This window comes from Pimephales promelas, chromosome 4, assembly GCF_988280905.1.
Source record: "Pimephales promelas chromosome 4, fPimPro1.hap1.1, whole genome shotgun sequence".
Taxonomy (NCBI): domain Eukaryota; kingdom Metazoa; phylum Chordata; class Actinopteri; order Cypriniformes; family Leuciscidae; genus Pimephales; species Pimephales promelas.
Genome location: NC_142772.1, coordinates 19,396,966 through 19,409,842, shown reverse-complemented (window position 1 = coordinate 19,409,842; position 12,877 = coordinate 19,396,966). Strand labels below are relative to the sequence as shown.

At 37.6% G+C, this 12,877-nt stretch overlaps 1 protein-coding gene across 2 annotated transcripts; it reads left to right on the top strand.

Moving 5' to 3' along the window:
- Positions 1–211: 211 nt before the first annotated feature.
- On the top strand, positions 212–12,229 carry scarb2a (scavenger receptor class B, member 2a). Of its 2 annotated transcripts, XM_039652160.2 has the most exons (13): positions 212–1,119; positions 4,248–4,408; positions 5,469–5,616; positions 5,773–5,967; positions 6,462–6,553; positions 6,867–6,986; positions 7,674–7,852; positions 9,310–9,428; positions 9,758–9,831; positions 9,919–9,970; positions 10,389–10,541; positions 11,086–11,133; positions 11,418–12,229. In XM_039652160.2, the coding sequence occupies exons 1-13, from the start codon at positions 997–999 to the stop codon at positions 11,547–11,549; spliced, it is 1,596 nt and encodes a 531-aa protein (XP_039508094.2). In that variant the 5' UTR covers positions 212–996; the 3' UTR covers positions 11,550–12,229. The 2 variants fall into 2 exon arrangements, with proteins under 2 accessions (XP_039508094.2, XP_088986214.1); XM_089130088.1 differs by lacking the exon at positions 11,086–11,133 and having other exon boundaries at positions 11,418–11,690.
- Positions 12,230–12,877: the final 648 nt, after the last annotated feature.

Below are 12,877 nucleotides of genomic sequence, written 5' to 3'. Positions count from 1 at the left end.
CCACGTTACAGTGCTGAGTTCGCCCTTTAAATAAGCCCCGCCCCGAAATCAGTCGATCAAATTCGGCATCACACTTCTTAGCCGTCGACCAATCACGTTCGTCCGGGGGTGGTCTTAAGACGGTGGTCCGGGAAGACGTCATCCAATAGAATCGCTAGCTCCTCGGACAAAAGCGATGCGACAATCATCGCTTACCTTGTGAGCCGCCCATTATTCGTGTTCATTCACTAGTTATTAAAGGAGACACGACAGTAGATAGCGGAACACAAATTAAGACCTAACGGTCTCACGGCTCAAGTCTTTTAAAAACACAAAAACGCCCCGCTGAGCTGTAACTTCTGTTCCAGTGGGTTCGTAAGCGCTATTGTATTGTCTTTAGACTTTGTTTGTTTTCAAGACTGTATATAACGGTATATATCCAAATCTAAAACTTTATGTAATATTTGCATACATTAAATGTGTAGCCAGAGTTGTTCGGCTCAGGCTAGAAATGATTATAACTCAAAGTTGGGCTATCATGACACTTATTTATCCGTTTCTTAACCTATAAATTGCGTCAGGACAGTAAAAGTAGGCTATATTTATCTGATGTTCTGACATTTACACACACATATCAGCCTTGAAAACCCCTTTAAATCGTGACCTCAGCTCTGAGGGAGGTTTAACACGCCCCTCTCTCCAAAAAGTGTGTTTCTCATGCATGACTGGCTCATTTGAATCTGGATAGGGAGGTGGAGAAGACCTCTGGCTGCTTTAGAGCCAGAGCTGATATTATATATCAGTATCCGAGAAACACATCCGTTAATCGCACATCACTGGGATCGTGTTTGCTGAATATCCAATGATAATAGAAGGGAAACGATTCTGGCTTTGAAGAACTGAGACATACCGGGGGGTTCTCGAGTAACGATAGAAGTTCGGAACCAGAGAAAAGGAGAAAAAAAGAATAGTGTTATTTTTTCCCCATACAGATCAGCCAATTTTAAACCATCAATAATGACTAGAAGATCGTGTGCCATTTACGCCACGGGGATCGTGTGCGCTCATTTGCTCATTTTGGGGATCGCCCTTCTGGTGGCTCAAGTCTTCCAAACAATGATTCAGGAGCGGTTAAAAAAGGTAAGTCTTTTATGGGGAAAAGTGTTTAATTAAACTTGTTTAATTTTTACAAAAAGCTCTTGTTGTGTTATAAACCCGGCTTTTAAAGTGAGTCAGTGCTGCTGTTGTCCTACCAGGGGCTTCTGTGTGTTAAGCATCACACGGATACGAACAAAAATTGCGAAATCGCCTAAATATCGTCACATCAACCTATTCAATCTAATGATGGTCATTGGAATTGCTAAAACGTTACCAAAGTTCCCATTCTCACTCGCGGTGAGACCCAGGCTACACAATCTCATGTTATGTACACTAAAAAAACTGTATTTCAGCCCTATAATGCTCCTCCTTTTACGTGTTAGGTGGTCAAAACACATGGTATTAAATTACCGTGATGTAAATGTGGGTTTGTTAGTAACCCTGATTAAAGTGGGCTGGTCTGTGACCGCGAAGCATATATCATATTGCGGAAAATACTTCTTTCCACCCAGTCAGTCTCTCTCTAATCTACCTCAGCGGCTCTGTCTGTCTCTCTGTTTATTAAATGCTTTTCATTGCAACACCACTGGGAATGAATCACTCTTCTTTTAATGTTACGGGAAAGGTTGTTCATTCACATAGCGTAGCATATAAATACATGACCGGGGGAGGTGTGTGTGGCTGTGGGGGAGGGTCTCAGCATGTCCTCCTTAGAAAAATACTTGGAATTGTGGCCTCCATTACCCCCCAGTATTTTTAACCAAGTGTAGTATTCTCTGTTCAGTGTGACCCCCTTGACCTGGAATTCTAGGGTGTGTGTTTGTGGTGGTCTGTGAGGGACGCTAACTTTGCTGGGGATGTTGTTCAGTGGTTTGTCATTTATTTTAAGTTGGTTTAAAGCCTTATAATTTACCTTCATGATATATTGTTTCTTTTCATTCACGTCTTCATGTCACAGAAACATGTGATATTGAGCCGGTAGGCTTAAGTTCTCTAGACAATGCAACTTTTTCAAGCCCTTAGGTGATGTGTGTTTTTGAGAGTGTAGGGTGTGAAGTTGAGTTTGTATAGGTGTAGCTCTGAGAAAAGTGTTTGTTTCATTTATAGCTAAAGTTGAGATCCCTTTGATGTAAGCTTGTGAATGTATTCATTCCTTGCTGGGAATTAATGTCTACATTTAAAACTGCACCTCCTAGCCGTGTAAGGACTTTGGTAAAACATGTTGTTATCTATGAACGTATCCATTTCCATGTTGCGGAGACCAATATGCTCTGGCCTTTTGTAATGTTAACTACTTGCGTAAAAAATGACCTTCCTATCAAAATGCAAACATTTATTGTTTTTCTTACCTTGGCTGTATTTGGTCGAGCAAGGCTTCGAAAATGTTGTTCTGACTGACATGGTTTAATGTCCAATGGGACCTTCAAAAACTTCTCTTCTCAAGGTTGATGAGCACAGCAGAAAACTAAATCAAATTCCTGAGGTTTATCTGTATTATTTATTTTTTAAATAATTAGTATTTATATCATATCCCATTGAACAGTTGTAAGCAGGCTAATGAGTTACAAGCTACAGGATGTAACCATGTACACAAATAAAAATAAAAAATTCGAAAGAAATAAATGTTTTGTCCAGCAAGGATACATTAAATTGATCAAAAGTGACAGTAAAGACATTAGTAATTAAAAAAAAGAAGCATTTACTTGAAATAGAGGTGTGTTTTTACTTTATCAGAGAATCTTGGAAAAGTATCTCTTTCCACAAAAATATGTAGCTGCATCAAAGCAGCATATCAGAATGATTTCTGAAGCATCATGTGACACTGAAGACTGGAGGAATGATGCTGAAAATTCAGCTTTGCCATCACAGTAAAAAATAGTTTTTAATTAAGTTCTTTTAAATTGTAATAATAATTCACAAGATTTACACAAGAAATAATAGAAAGCCTAAGATACATCAAAAACATTAAAGCATCTTTCCAAACCCAAACATTTAGTGTATGTATTAGCTTGTTAAGGTGTGGTCTGGTGCGATAAAACTTATTGGCGTTTTTAACAAAATCATCCTTTTTTTTACCAGGTATGATTAAGAACTGCTGGCAGTGTGGTTTAAAGAAAACGCCAAGACAAACCTTCTGAGAAACCCTGAAAGATTAGAAAAAGAGTCAATAAGTGTGATGATGTAACATAATCTTACTTTAAAGAAAAGCTTTAGTCTGATTTCAATACGCATGGTTGAACAAGTTGAATAGCTGCAAATTTTCTTTAGTGCTCAATACCTTTACTCATGGTAAAGCTCCTAATGACAGAGATCCCATTCAGAGCTTACATGTGAAAAATTCCTCATTTTAAAAGACAAATGTCCTCTTAAATAGATTTGAACAAAGGTACCTTTATGTTATTCTTCTCTGGGTCATAATAAATGGAATTGGTGATTTGACAAAGATTAGATGTTGGAATGATTTTGAAACATACTAACTACGTTTTTCAACTTAAGGCCCTGCTTCTGACCAGTGACCAGGGTGCCCTGCTACTCTGCTGAAGTCATGGTTTTTGATTCTTGATAGCGTTATCTGCATTTCAAGGCAGCATTCTTGATTAAAACCTCCTGGTCATTATGAGTTCATCACGAGTCATCCTTTGGAGCTTTGGAGTTTTTTTTTTTTCTTCCATAATTTACTACAGTCACACGAATAACGTTGTTCTGTGATGTAAAAGTTTGTCGTTTTAAAATAAACTTTTGTTTCTTCTTCCGAGTTTGGCTCAAGGCACTCAAGAAGTGAGAAGTGTTACTGCTAAACCTTACTTCTGATGGAAAATTCAAAAACCTGATAAACATGTTTTCTCTTGTCACAGTGCGCTGATGTTGATGTTTTGCTTCCTCTTTTCTAACTCTGAATCAGCTCGTCTGTCTGCTGAGCTTTTTCCTCTTTCCATCATCCCAGCACTCGCTTTACCTCATGTCTGCTGTATTTGTGTCATAAAAGGTCACTGACATTTCACCTGAAACAGTCATCACTCAAAAGGAAGGCGCTCCGCTTTTGTTTTCTTTCTTCCCTAAATTATATCGAAACTCGGCTTAAACATTGAGTTCTCTTTAAACCGACTGAATAGCTGCAGAAATGGTCTTTTGGTGCTCTCTCTTGACCTTTAACTGTTTTTGATTCACAGGAGATCACACTGGGTAAAAACAGCAGAGTATTGGAGGGCTGGATAAATCCACCGCCTCCTGTTTACATGCAGTATTTCTTCTTCAATGTTACCAATCCAGATGAGTTCTTGGCTGGAAAGGAAAAACCCAAAGTCACTCAAATAGGGCCATATACCTACAGGTAATTTACAAAAGTCTCAAATTGAGATGTTCATGTTCATTGACATCATTCTGAGCTTTTTGTTTACTAAACTTTACTGTCTGTTGCCAGTGACAACAAGTTTGGCAATGTAGTTTAGAAATGACTCATGCTGTTAGAAGATAGGAAACAGGAAACATTTACCCGAACCACTTTAAACTGACAAAAATGTCAAATAATTATGATGCACTTGTCAACTTGTTGACAATCAAACATTAAATTAATAAAAAAAATTAAACAGCACAACTGTTTTTTCAACATTGATAATTATAATAAATGTTTCTTAAGGAGCATATCAGCATATTAGAATGATTTCTGAAAGAAATTTTCTTTTCAATTGAATAGTATTTCACAATTTTACTGTTTTATTGTATTTTTTATATATATGTGTGTGTGTATATATATATTTTCCTTCAAAATTGTGAAATACTATTCAAATGAAAAGAAAATTTCCTTCAGAAATCATTCTAATATGCTGATTTGCTGCTTAAGAAACATTTATAATAATTATCAATGTTGAAAAAACACTTGTGCTGGGAAACTGGAAACATTTACCCTAACCACTTTAAACTGACAAAAATGTCAAATAATTATGATGCACTTGTCGTCAACTTGTCGGCAATAAAGCATTAAATTAATAAAAAAAATAATAATAATAAACAGCACAACTGTTTTTTCAACATTGATAATTATAATAAATGTCTCTTAAGCAGCAAACCAGCATATTAGAATGATTTCTGAAGAAAATTTTCTTTTCAATTGAATAGTATTTCACAATTTTACTTTATTATATAATATATTATTATATAATAAATGTTACCAATCTATAACTTTATAACTAAATGTTATAATATATATATTATTAAAATAATATATATATTATATATATATATATATATGCAGCCTAAATGAGTATAAGAGACTTCTTTCAAAAACTTTTGAATGGTAGTGTTTTAGTGGTAGTGTTGTGTATTAGATTTAAAAACCTAGACCTCACAGTTGCCAATTCTGATATTAACATTATGCTACTCTCTTTTATCAGGGAATATCGACCAAGGGAAAATGTCTCTTTCCTTGAGAATGGGACGAAAATCTTTGCCACAAATCCCAAGAGCTTTGTGTTTCTTCGCAACTTGTCAGTGGGAGATCCTGAGGTTGACCGTGTGACAACCGTTAACATTCCATTCATTGTAAGAAGGGTTTTGTTTTCTTGTTTTTGCACTGGCAGCTAATCATTTTGCATTTAAAATTAGTCTGCTCGTAGGATTTTTTTTGTCATTTGCTTAGCGGATTAAATGGATTTTAGTCATTTGCCTAACTATTTTCTCTGAATTCTTTTCTTTCAGGCCGTGATGAATGAGTTGAACTCCTACTCCTTCATTCTGAGGACTGCTGTGTCTATGTGGATGGGATCCATGGGCATCGGCGTGTTTATGGATCGCACAGTCCATGAGGTCCTGTGGGGTTTCAAAGACCCGCTGCTGTCCAAACTCCACGCCTTGAGACCAGAAGTGGATGAGCATTTCGGCCTTATGTACAATGTAAGAATCTGCAGTTTCATCATATTTAGTGCTTTAGTCCGTCTGAAAAGAGAGATCTAAACATCTAAATGGGTCATATATTATATTTATGCAACCATACAAAGTACCACACTCAACCGCTAAAGCACATGTATACGATCCGAACAGGATAAGCAAGTGACGTCATTCTCATGATCCTGCAGATGTTGACCAGTCTACCATCTTTGACACAGTGGCCTGGTTTATTGTAATTGGTTTTTAGGGATTATATATGTATTAGGAGAGATATTAAACATCTGTGGTTTGTGCAATCGTTGGTATCGTGCCTTGAAACAGCGATTTTGAATGGTTTGCATTAATAAAACATTCAGTCTTTCACTCTGTATCACATCATGGCATCTTAACAACCTACTTTCCTACTTCTTATGACTAGTCATCTTTACCCTAATGTGACAGAGTTCTTTTTATTGTTCTGGCGTTATATTAAATAGATTGGGTTTTTTTACTGACTACAGAAAAATGGAACCCATGAGGGTGAATTTGTCTTCCACACCGGAGAGAAGAACTATATGGACTACGGCAAGATTGACACGTGGAACGGCATCAGGTACACTTCAGTCCTCGCGTAATCTGCGTTGACTTACTGACATAGAGAGTATTCTTGCACACTCATCTGCTCTCCTGCGTTGAGAAATTGGGTTAAACACACAGCATGCTAGATAAGTCAATATCAAAGGATAAAGTACAAGAAAAGACCTCCTGTGCAACTCTACCCCATAACCTGATTTAAATGGACCTATATCCCAGTAATACAATTTCAATCGACTTCGCAGATGAAGAATATTCTATAGATATATTTTTCTTTTTCATTAGAACCTGTGACAAAAACAATCACCATCTCTTCATTTTCTTACTCTCAGTCAGATGAACTGGTGGTCGTCTAACCAGAGCAACATGATCAATGGTACCGATGGCAGTGTCTTCCACACCTTCCTTTCCAGGAAAGAACTCCTGTACATCTTTGCTGCTGATCTGTGCCGGTAAGCAACGTGTTTTAACCTGCAAATGGTCTTCGTTTTCTGTTTACACTTCTGGGCTTCGGGGTCTATACGACCCCAACAATTGATTGAGTAATTGTACAAAAAATATACATTTTTAATCATACAAATAATATATCTTTTTTTTTTGTTTACTTCTCATCTATTCAATAATGCTGTGTTTTTGTAGATATAAAGTACTTTTGTATCCATATACCACACAATTCCTCAACTACACCATTAGCTTAGCATTAGCATATGAAGTGTTATTTTTTTATGATACATTGCATTTATGCTCTACTACTAGGCCTTCATTTCTGTGTAAAAATTTTCAGATTTATGCTAGACTTTTTTTTTTTTTTTTGACACACGAAGAATGTATTTATTAATTTTTTTCCACATTTCCCATTCATTTCAATGTGGGGTCATATTGACCCCAAAGACCAGAAGTGTAAACATTTTTTTCGTACATACCTTCAGAAAAACCAAATCAATCCCATTTTTTTTGTGTGTGTGTGTGTGTGTATAGATAAATAATGTTTGAAAAGTCACAAAATCTTATTCCACTGAGATGAAGGGAACCTTTTTTTTTTTGTTAAGTAAAAGTCGATTGGGGTCGTATAGACTCCATGACCTGATTGAGGGCTACCACAAAGGTGATTGGTTACTTATGCTCTTTATCACTTGCAGATCCATTCATTTGGGTTACGTTAGAGACACAGAGGTGAAGGGTATCCCTGCGTTCCGCTTCGCCCCTCCTTCGGATGTACTGGCTCCCCCAGATGAGAATCCCAATAACGCTGGCTTCTGCGTGCCTGCTGGAGACTGTCTTGGAAAAGGAGTCCTCAAAGTGAGCGTCTGTCGGCAAGGTAAGCCTGTTCTGGGACACACCACAACTTAGCTCCAGACCACAGCAGTGTGTTTAGAGTAAGAAAGACGTGGGAGGTGTTCAAACGAATCATTACATGGGGGGAAATGGAATAACGTTTTAAATACCGTAATTTGTTTAACTAAGTACAGCAATCTAAGTGCACTAAAGATTATGGTGCCCTAAATAGTAGCTAGTTCAGACTGGCATTAAACTAAAGCAAACCAAGCATGTGTAAATAGTATTGAATTTCTGGGTGGCTTCGTAACTAAAGTTCAAGTTAAATCGGTCTGCTTTTGTTTGCACACTCTTGGACTATGTAAGGGAAATCAGGGTTCAGCGCTTAATGGATAACTTTTAGTACAGTTTTTATGACTCAAGCACTTGATACTCTGTAGGTGTCCTCAGACAGATTACTCTATCTTGGCCTCCATTGCTTCCGCCATTAACTAGTAGGCTAATATTGTTATTGAACGCTGGTAAACTCTCGCTTTTTTGTCATGTGAGTGATCCTGATATGAAACAGCTGTGGAAATTTCCACATGCTTTGATTAGTCATCTTTTCTAGGAAGGTTCATGATAGTACGATTCTGGTTATATTTTGCGAGGGTGTTATTAAGGATTGAGAGATGGTATTTGGTACATATTATTCTTAGCTAACGATAAGCTAGGGAGAATGTATGATTTTGTTTTCTTGGTGGGTGTTCAGGTACTTGCCGTCTTGTCATTGAGTATGGCCCTCCAAAAGAGGAAGTTTAATTTTCTGTTAGTGTGAATAAAAAAAAACTCGGAAATGCCTCGGGTTGTTGCTTAAGATAATGGAAAATGTCATAACGAGAAGTAACATCTAAAAACTGCACATTTGCAGTCTGAACGGTCACCTGACCCAATGGGGCCAGTGATGCATTATATTATTTGCATTCATTGATTTTTATTTATTTATTTATTTATTTTCATTGACTGCCATAAATAATAAATATATATATATATATATATATATATATATATATTACATTTGTAGGTGGAAATTTTGCATCTAGAATGGGTTTTTAAATTATAAACAAATCAGTAATATTTTGCGTTGTATGTTACAACTGAAGTACATGAATTTCTGTCAGTGTTCTGTTATAGCTGTAAAGTTTAACAATAATAATAATAATATATTTGTTGTAAATGAAAAATATAAATACATTTTTTTTACTCATTTCAATGTTGTGGTTTTGTTTTGGTAAAAATCTAAACTACTGGCCTAGTTGGCTTGATATGACTTTAATCATAAAATGTATTATCTTTATGACCAGCCATTATAAATGCAATAGTTGATAAAGAACTGATTATTATTGCATTTTGCACATAAAACTATCCTAGCTAGGAGCTATATATACCTAACTGTCAACTAATGTGACTAAAGGAACCGCAACTAATGCCACGTGTTCCTATTTCCTCTTCACTGCACAGGTGCACCCATTGTTGTATCATTCCCTCATTTCTACCAAGCCGACGAGAGGTACATCAATGCCATTGAAGGAATGAACCCAAATGAAGAGGAACACGAAACATACCTCGACATCAACCCGGTACGCAGTGTTGACGCTTTGAGATTTTCACTTTTACAGCAACAGCACAGATCAGTTAGCACTCTAGTGGTTTGTAATGTGAAAGTAGTATAGACCCGTCCTTACATGACGGGAAATAACAAGGTGATTCACTCTGGTAACCACAGTGAATGTGAAACCACACCTGCCTAACTTTCCCTAGACTCCCAGAGAGAGTAACTGTAGCATGGCGTGATGGAAAATGCACTCATCAAGTTGTTGTGTCATCGACTCTTCTCACTGATTAAAGACTGTGTGTGATGTGGTGAATATTGGGTGATTTTTATTTATTTTTTGCTTGTTCTCTGTAGACCACAGGGGTCCCCATTCGTGCTTGTAAGAGAGCTCAGCTCAATGTCATACTGAAGAGAGTCAGTGGCTTCGTGTGAGTAAAACACCTCACAAAAAAAACTTTAAATAGTGATTTAGAATGACAAATTGGGTAATGAGGCTTCCTTTTTTTTCTCCTCAGCAAAACAAAATTCCTGAATGAGACCATTTTCCCCATTATGTATGTCAACGAGGTAAGTTCACTTTCTTCAGATAAGGGATGTACCCGAACTGTACTGTTTTCGGAAAGTAAATGACACATTCTACGGAGCCCCTAAAGATGGAAAACATATATTCCAATGCTTTTGCGTTCTCTCAAGTTGGGTAATTATATATGCAGGCATCTGGGAGCCGCTATTAAATCGCTTTTGAACGCACGATTGGGTGTCACTTTCACTTTCCAATTGGCAACCACGTGTACTGACCACACATTTTATAACAAAAAAGATGTTTGTCACTCAAGATCTGTTGCACACCAAAGTGAAATCATGATGTAATTTCTGAATTCAGATTTAGGCTCCGGACACATCCCTACTTCAGATTATCGATTTGCCTTTTCACACAGTTAGTTTGTTTTCCAATGAATTTAATTTTGTGCTTTGTAATTTTCAGACTGCAACTATCGACGATGATTCCGCAACCCAGATGAGGACGCTTCTGTTGATTGTAACGTTGGTGTCCAACTTCCCAGTCATCATTGTTGGGATGGGGGTCATTTTACTTATGGTCCTAATCTTCCTCATCTGCAGGAACCGCCAGAGACAGGTAAAAATCAGCGATAAGATGTTTATGACCGTCCGTCTTGGATATTGGCTAGTTATGCAAGACTAAAAAATGTCATTTGTATGTTGACAATATCTTTTCGTAGAAACATATTAATAGAGTAACAGTTAATATTCTGAAAAAGGCCAGTATGGGAAAGAGCCTTTAAAAAGCCATCAACCTTATACACCCTTGGCTTGAAAGTCAATTACATGTCACTCGCCTTGAACGCACTAACCCTAGCTTTGAAACCCATGCATGCACTCGCATGAGGGAATGCATGTGCTCTAGTGCACGCATTACTTTATGAAATGTTTGCAGTTTTACAGTCCGCTTAATTGGGTTGGTCATCTATTGTTATGACCTAAAATACATTTATGAATGAAAGGTTGAGGTTCGGATTTGTTTTGCACATTTATATACTAATCTTCAGAAGGTCTTCTAGCATTTATTTTATGTCTTGAAATGTACAATGCTGTTATGTTTTGATTTCCAGTAACATTTTTCCTCCCTTTGTTTTGTTTTTTTTGTTGTTGTTCCAATTCAGAATGAAGTAAAACGTATTGATTTTACTGAAGCTTTTCATTCTTTTGCTGTAAGTCTTCATTTTTCCCTTACACACACAATTTGCTTTCATTTTGTTCAAATTTGCCTGTTATATCATTATTGTATTTGGTCATTTTGAGCATTTGCATAGAAATACCTTGTTTCTGCATATCATTTTAATTGCTTTTCCTGCATGGTGATCGTAATGTACTTTCACAGCATTAGATTTAGATGTTTAGCTCCATGTGTTAGTGGTACACGATTTCACGTTTGACATCATCTTTTCGTGGTTTTAACAATGCGCACGCTAATGTTCTTGTATGTTCTGTACAGACGACGAAAGACGAAACGGCTTACACCCAAGTGAGCAACCAAGCGGAGGATTCGCCGGAGAACCGCAACAGTCAGCCTTTGAGGAACGGATCTTATATTGCCATGTCACCAGTGGAGGCACAAAAGTGTTGATGAAGGACATGACGTCTACCAGTAGTGCATCCTCACCCTTTTTTTATGTTTTCACTGTGCGATTCGTCTGCGCGCTCACCACCGTATGCCGAGGGTCACTTATTTTGACTCGTGACTTTTTTTTTTTTATTTCTTTGAGCATGGCCTTCTCAAACTGCCATATCTTCAAATGTAAATTCAAAAGATCCAATTCAATTTTGAACAACCGTTTCTGGGCTTCCAGAGGCTCCTGTTGCCTAGTCCTGAGAGGCCTGAAACACTCTTTTGCCTTTTCAAAACACACATATGCATTGCATGCCAACAGAGTCCATAGTTCCTGAAGGCACGAGAGCGTGTGAGGGGAGAACACTCGTGTCCAGGACGGCCTGTGCTCTTAAAGTGTTTCAGATCTCTTGCCACACTACTGTATTCAGGTCTACACAGGCAGACCTTCAACTAACACAACTCTTCATGTGTCAAACCCTTTGATAATGAGCAAACTATTGATTTACCTCCTCTAAGAGTATTAGAGAGCTAAAAAGGTCTAATATGCTAACAAAATCTGGATCTTATCCAGAACTTGTGTGTGTGTGTGTGTGTGTGTGTGTGTGTGTGTGTGATTCTACATACCAGTATGTGTGTGTGTAATTATGTGTGTGTATGTCTGCAGGCATGTCAATGCTTGCATGTTTGTGTCACACTGTAGTGAACTGCTCTGGTGGATCACCGTCCACCTCTTTGCACGATGCAGTGTGACGACAAGTGGAAACTAGTGATTTGAGCGGTCCTCTCTATTTCATAGCATCAGAGTCAGAAATATTTCAGTGATGGCGGCTGTTGAAAAAAGGTCAGACATTTTCCTTTAAGGCATCAAAGTCGTACTAGCTTTTAGCGTTTTGTTAGAAAATGAACAACAGACGTAGAACACTCACAAGCGAGACTTGAACATTTTCTGCCTTACGAACACTTACGAACACAATGTGATTCTTCTGCGTGGTAATGGCAGGTACACGGTGGAACTAGGCGAAACGTCAGGCAAACTTCTGTGAATCAGTGTCGGACTTGGAACTACATCCCTAAACGCGTCTGCGAGAGCACAACGACAGTTCGCTGAACACACAGTGTAATCAGAGCGGATTAGGGTTATATGGGGTTATTGGTGAGGTTTGCACATCATTTTCTTTATTTGTGCACAGTGGGCGAAAGAGACTAGCACTTGAATCACTGCTTGTCTGTTGAGTTTAATATTCGTTAAGATTTTTCTGTTTTTGAGTATCGGAGCCTTCGCCATTGCTTTGTCATCAGTCTGAAGTTGCCATAACCCTTGTGTGTAGTAACACAAGACTTGC

Coding starts and splice junctions, on each gene's coding strand:
- scarb2a (XM_039652160.2), top strand. CDS start 997: ATGACTAGAAGATCGTGTGCCATTTACGCCACGGGGATCGTGTGCGCT. Junction 5,968..6,461: donor ATTTCGGCCTTATGTACAAT/GTAAGAATCTGC, acceptor TACTGACTACAG/AAAAATGGAACCCATGAGGG. Junction 9,971..10,388: donor CCATTATGTATGTCAACGAG/GTAAGTTCACTT, acceptor TGTAATTTTCAG/ACTGCAACTATCGACGATGA.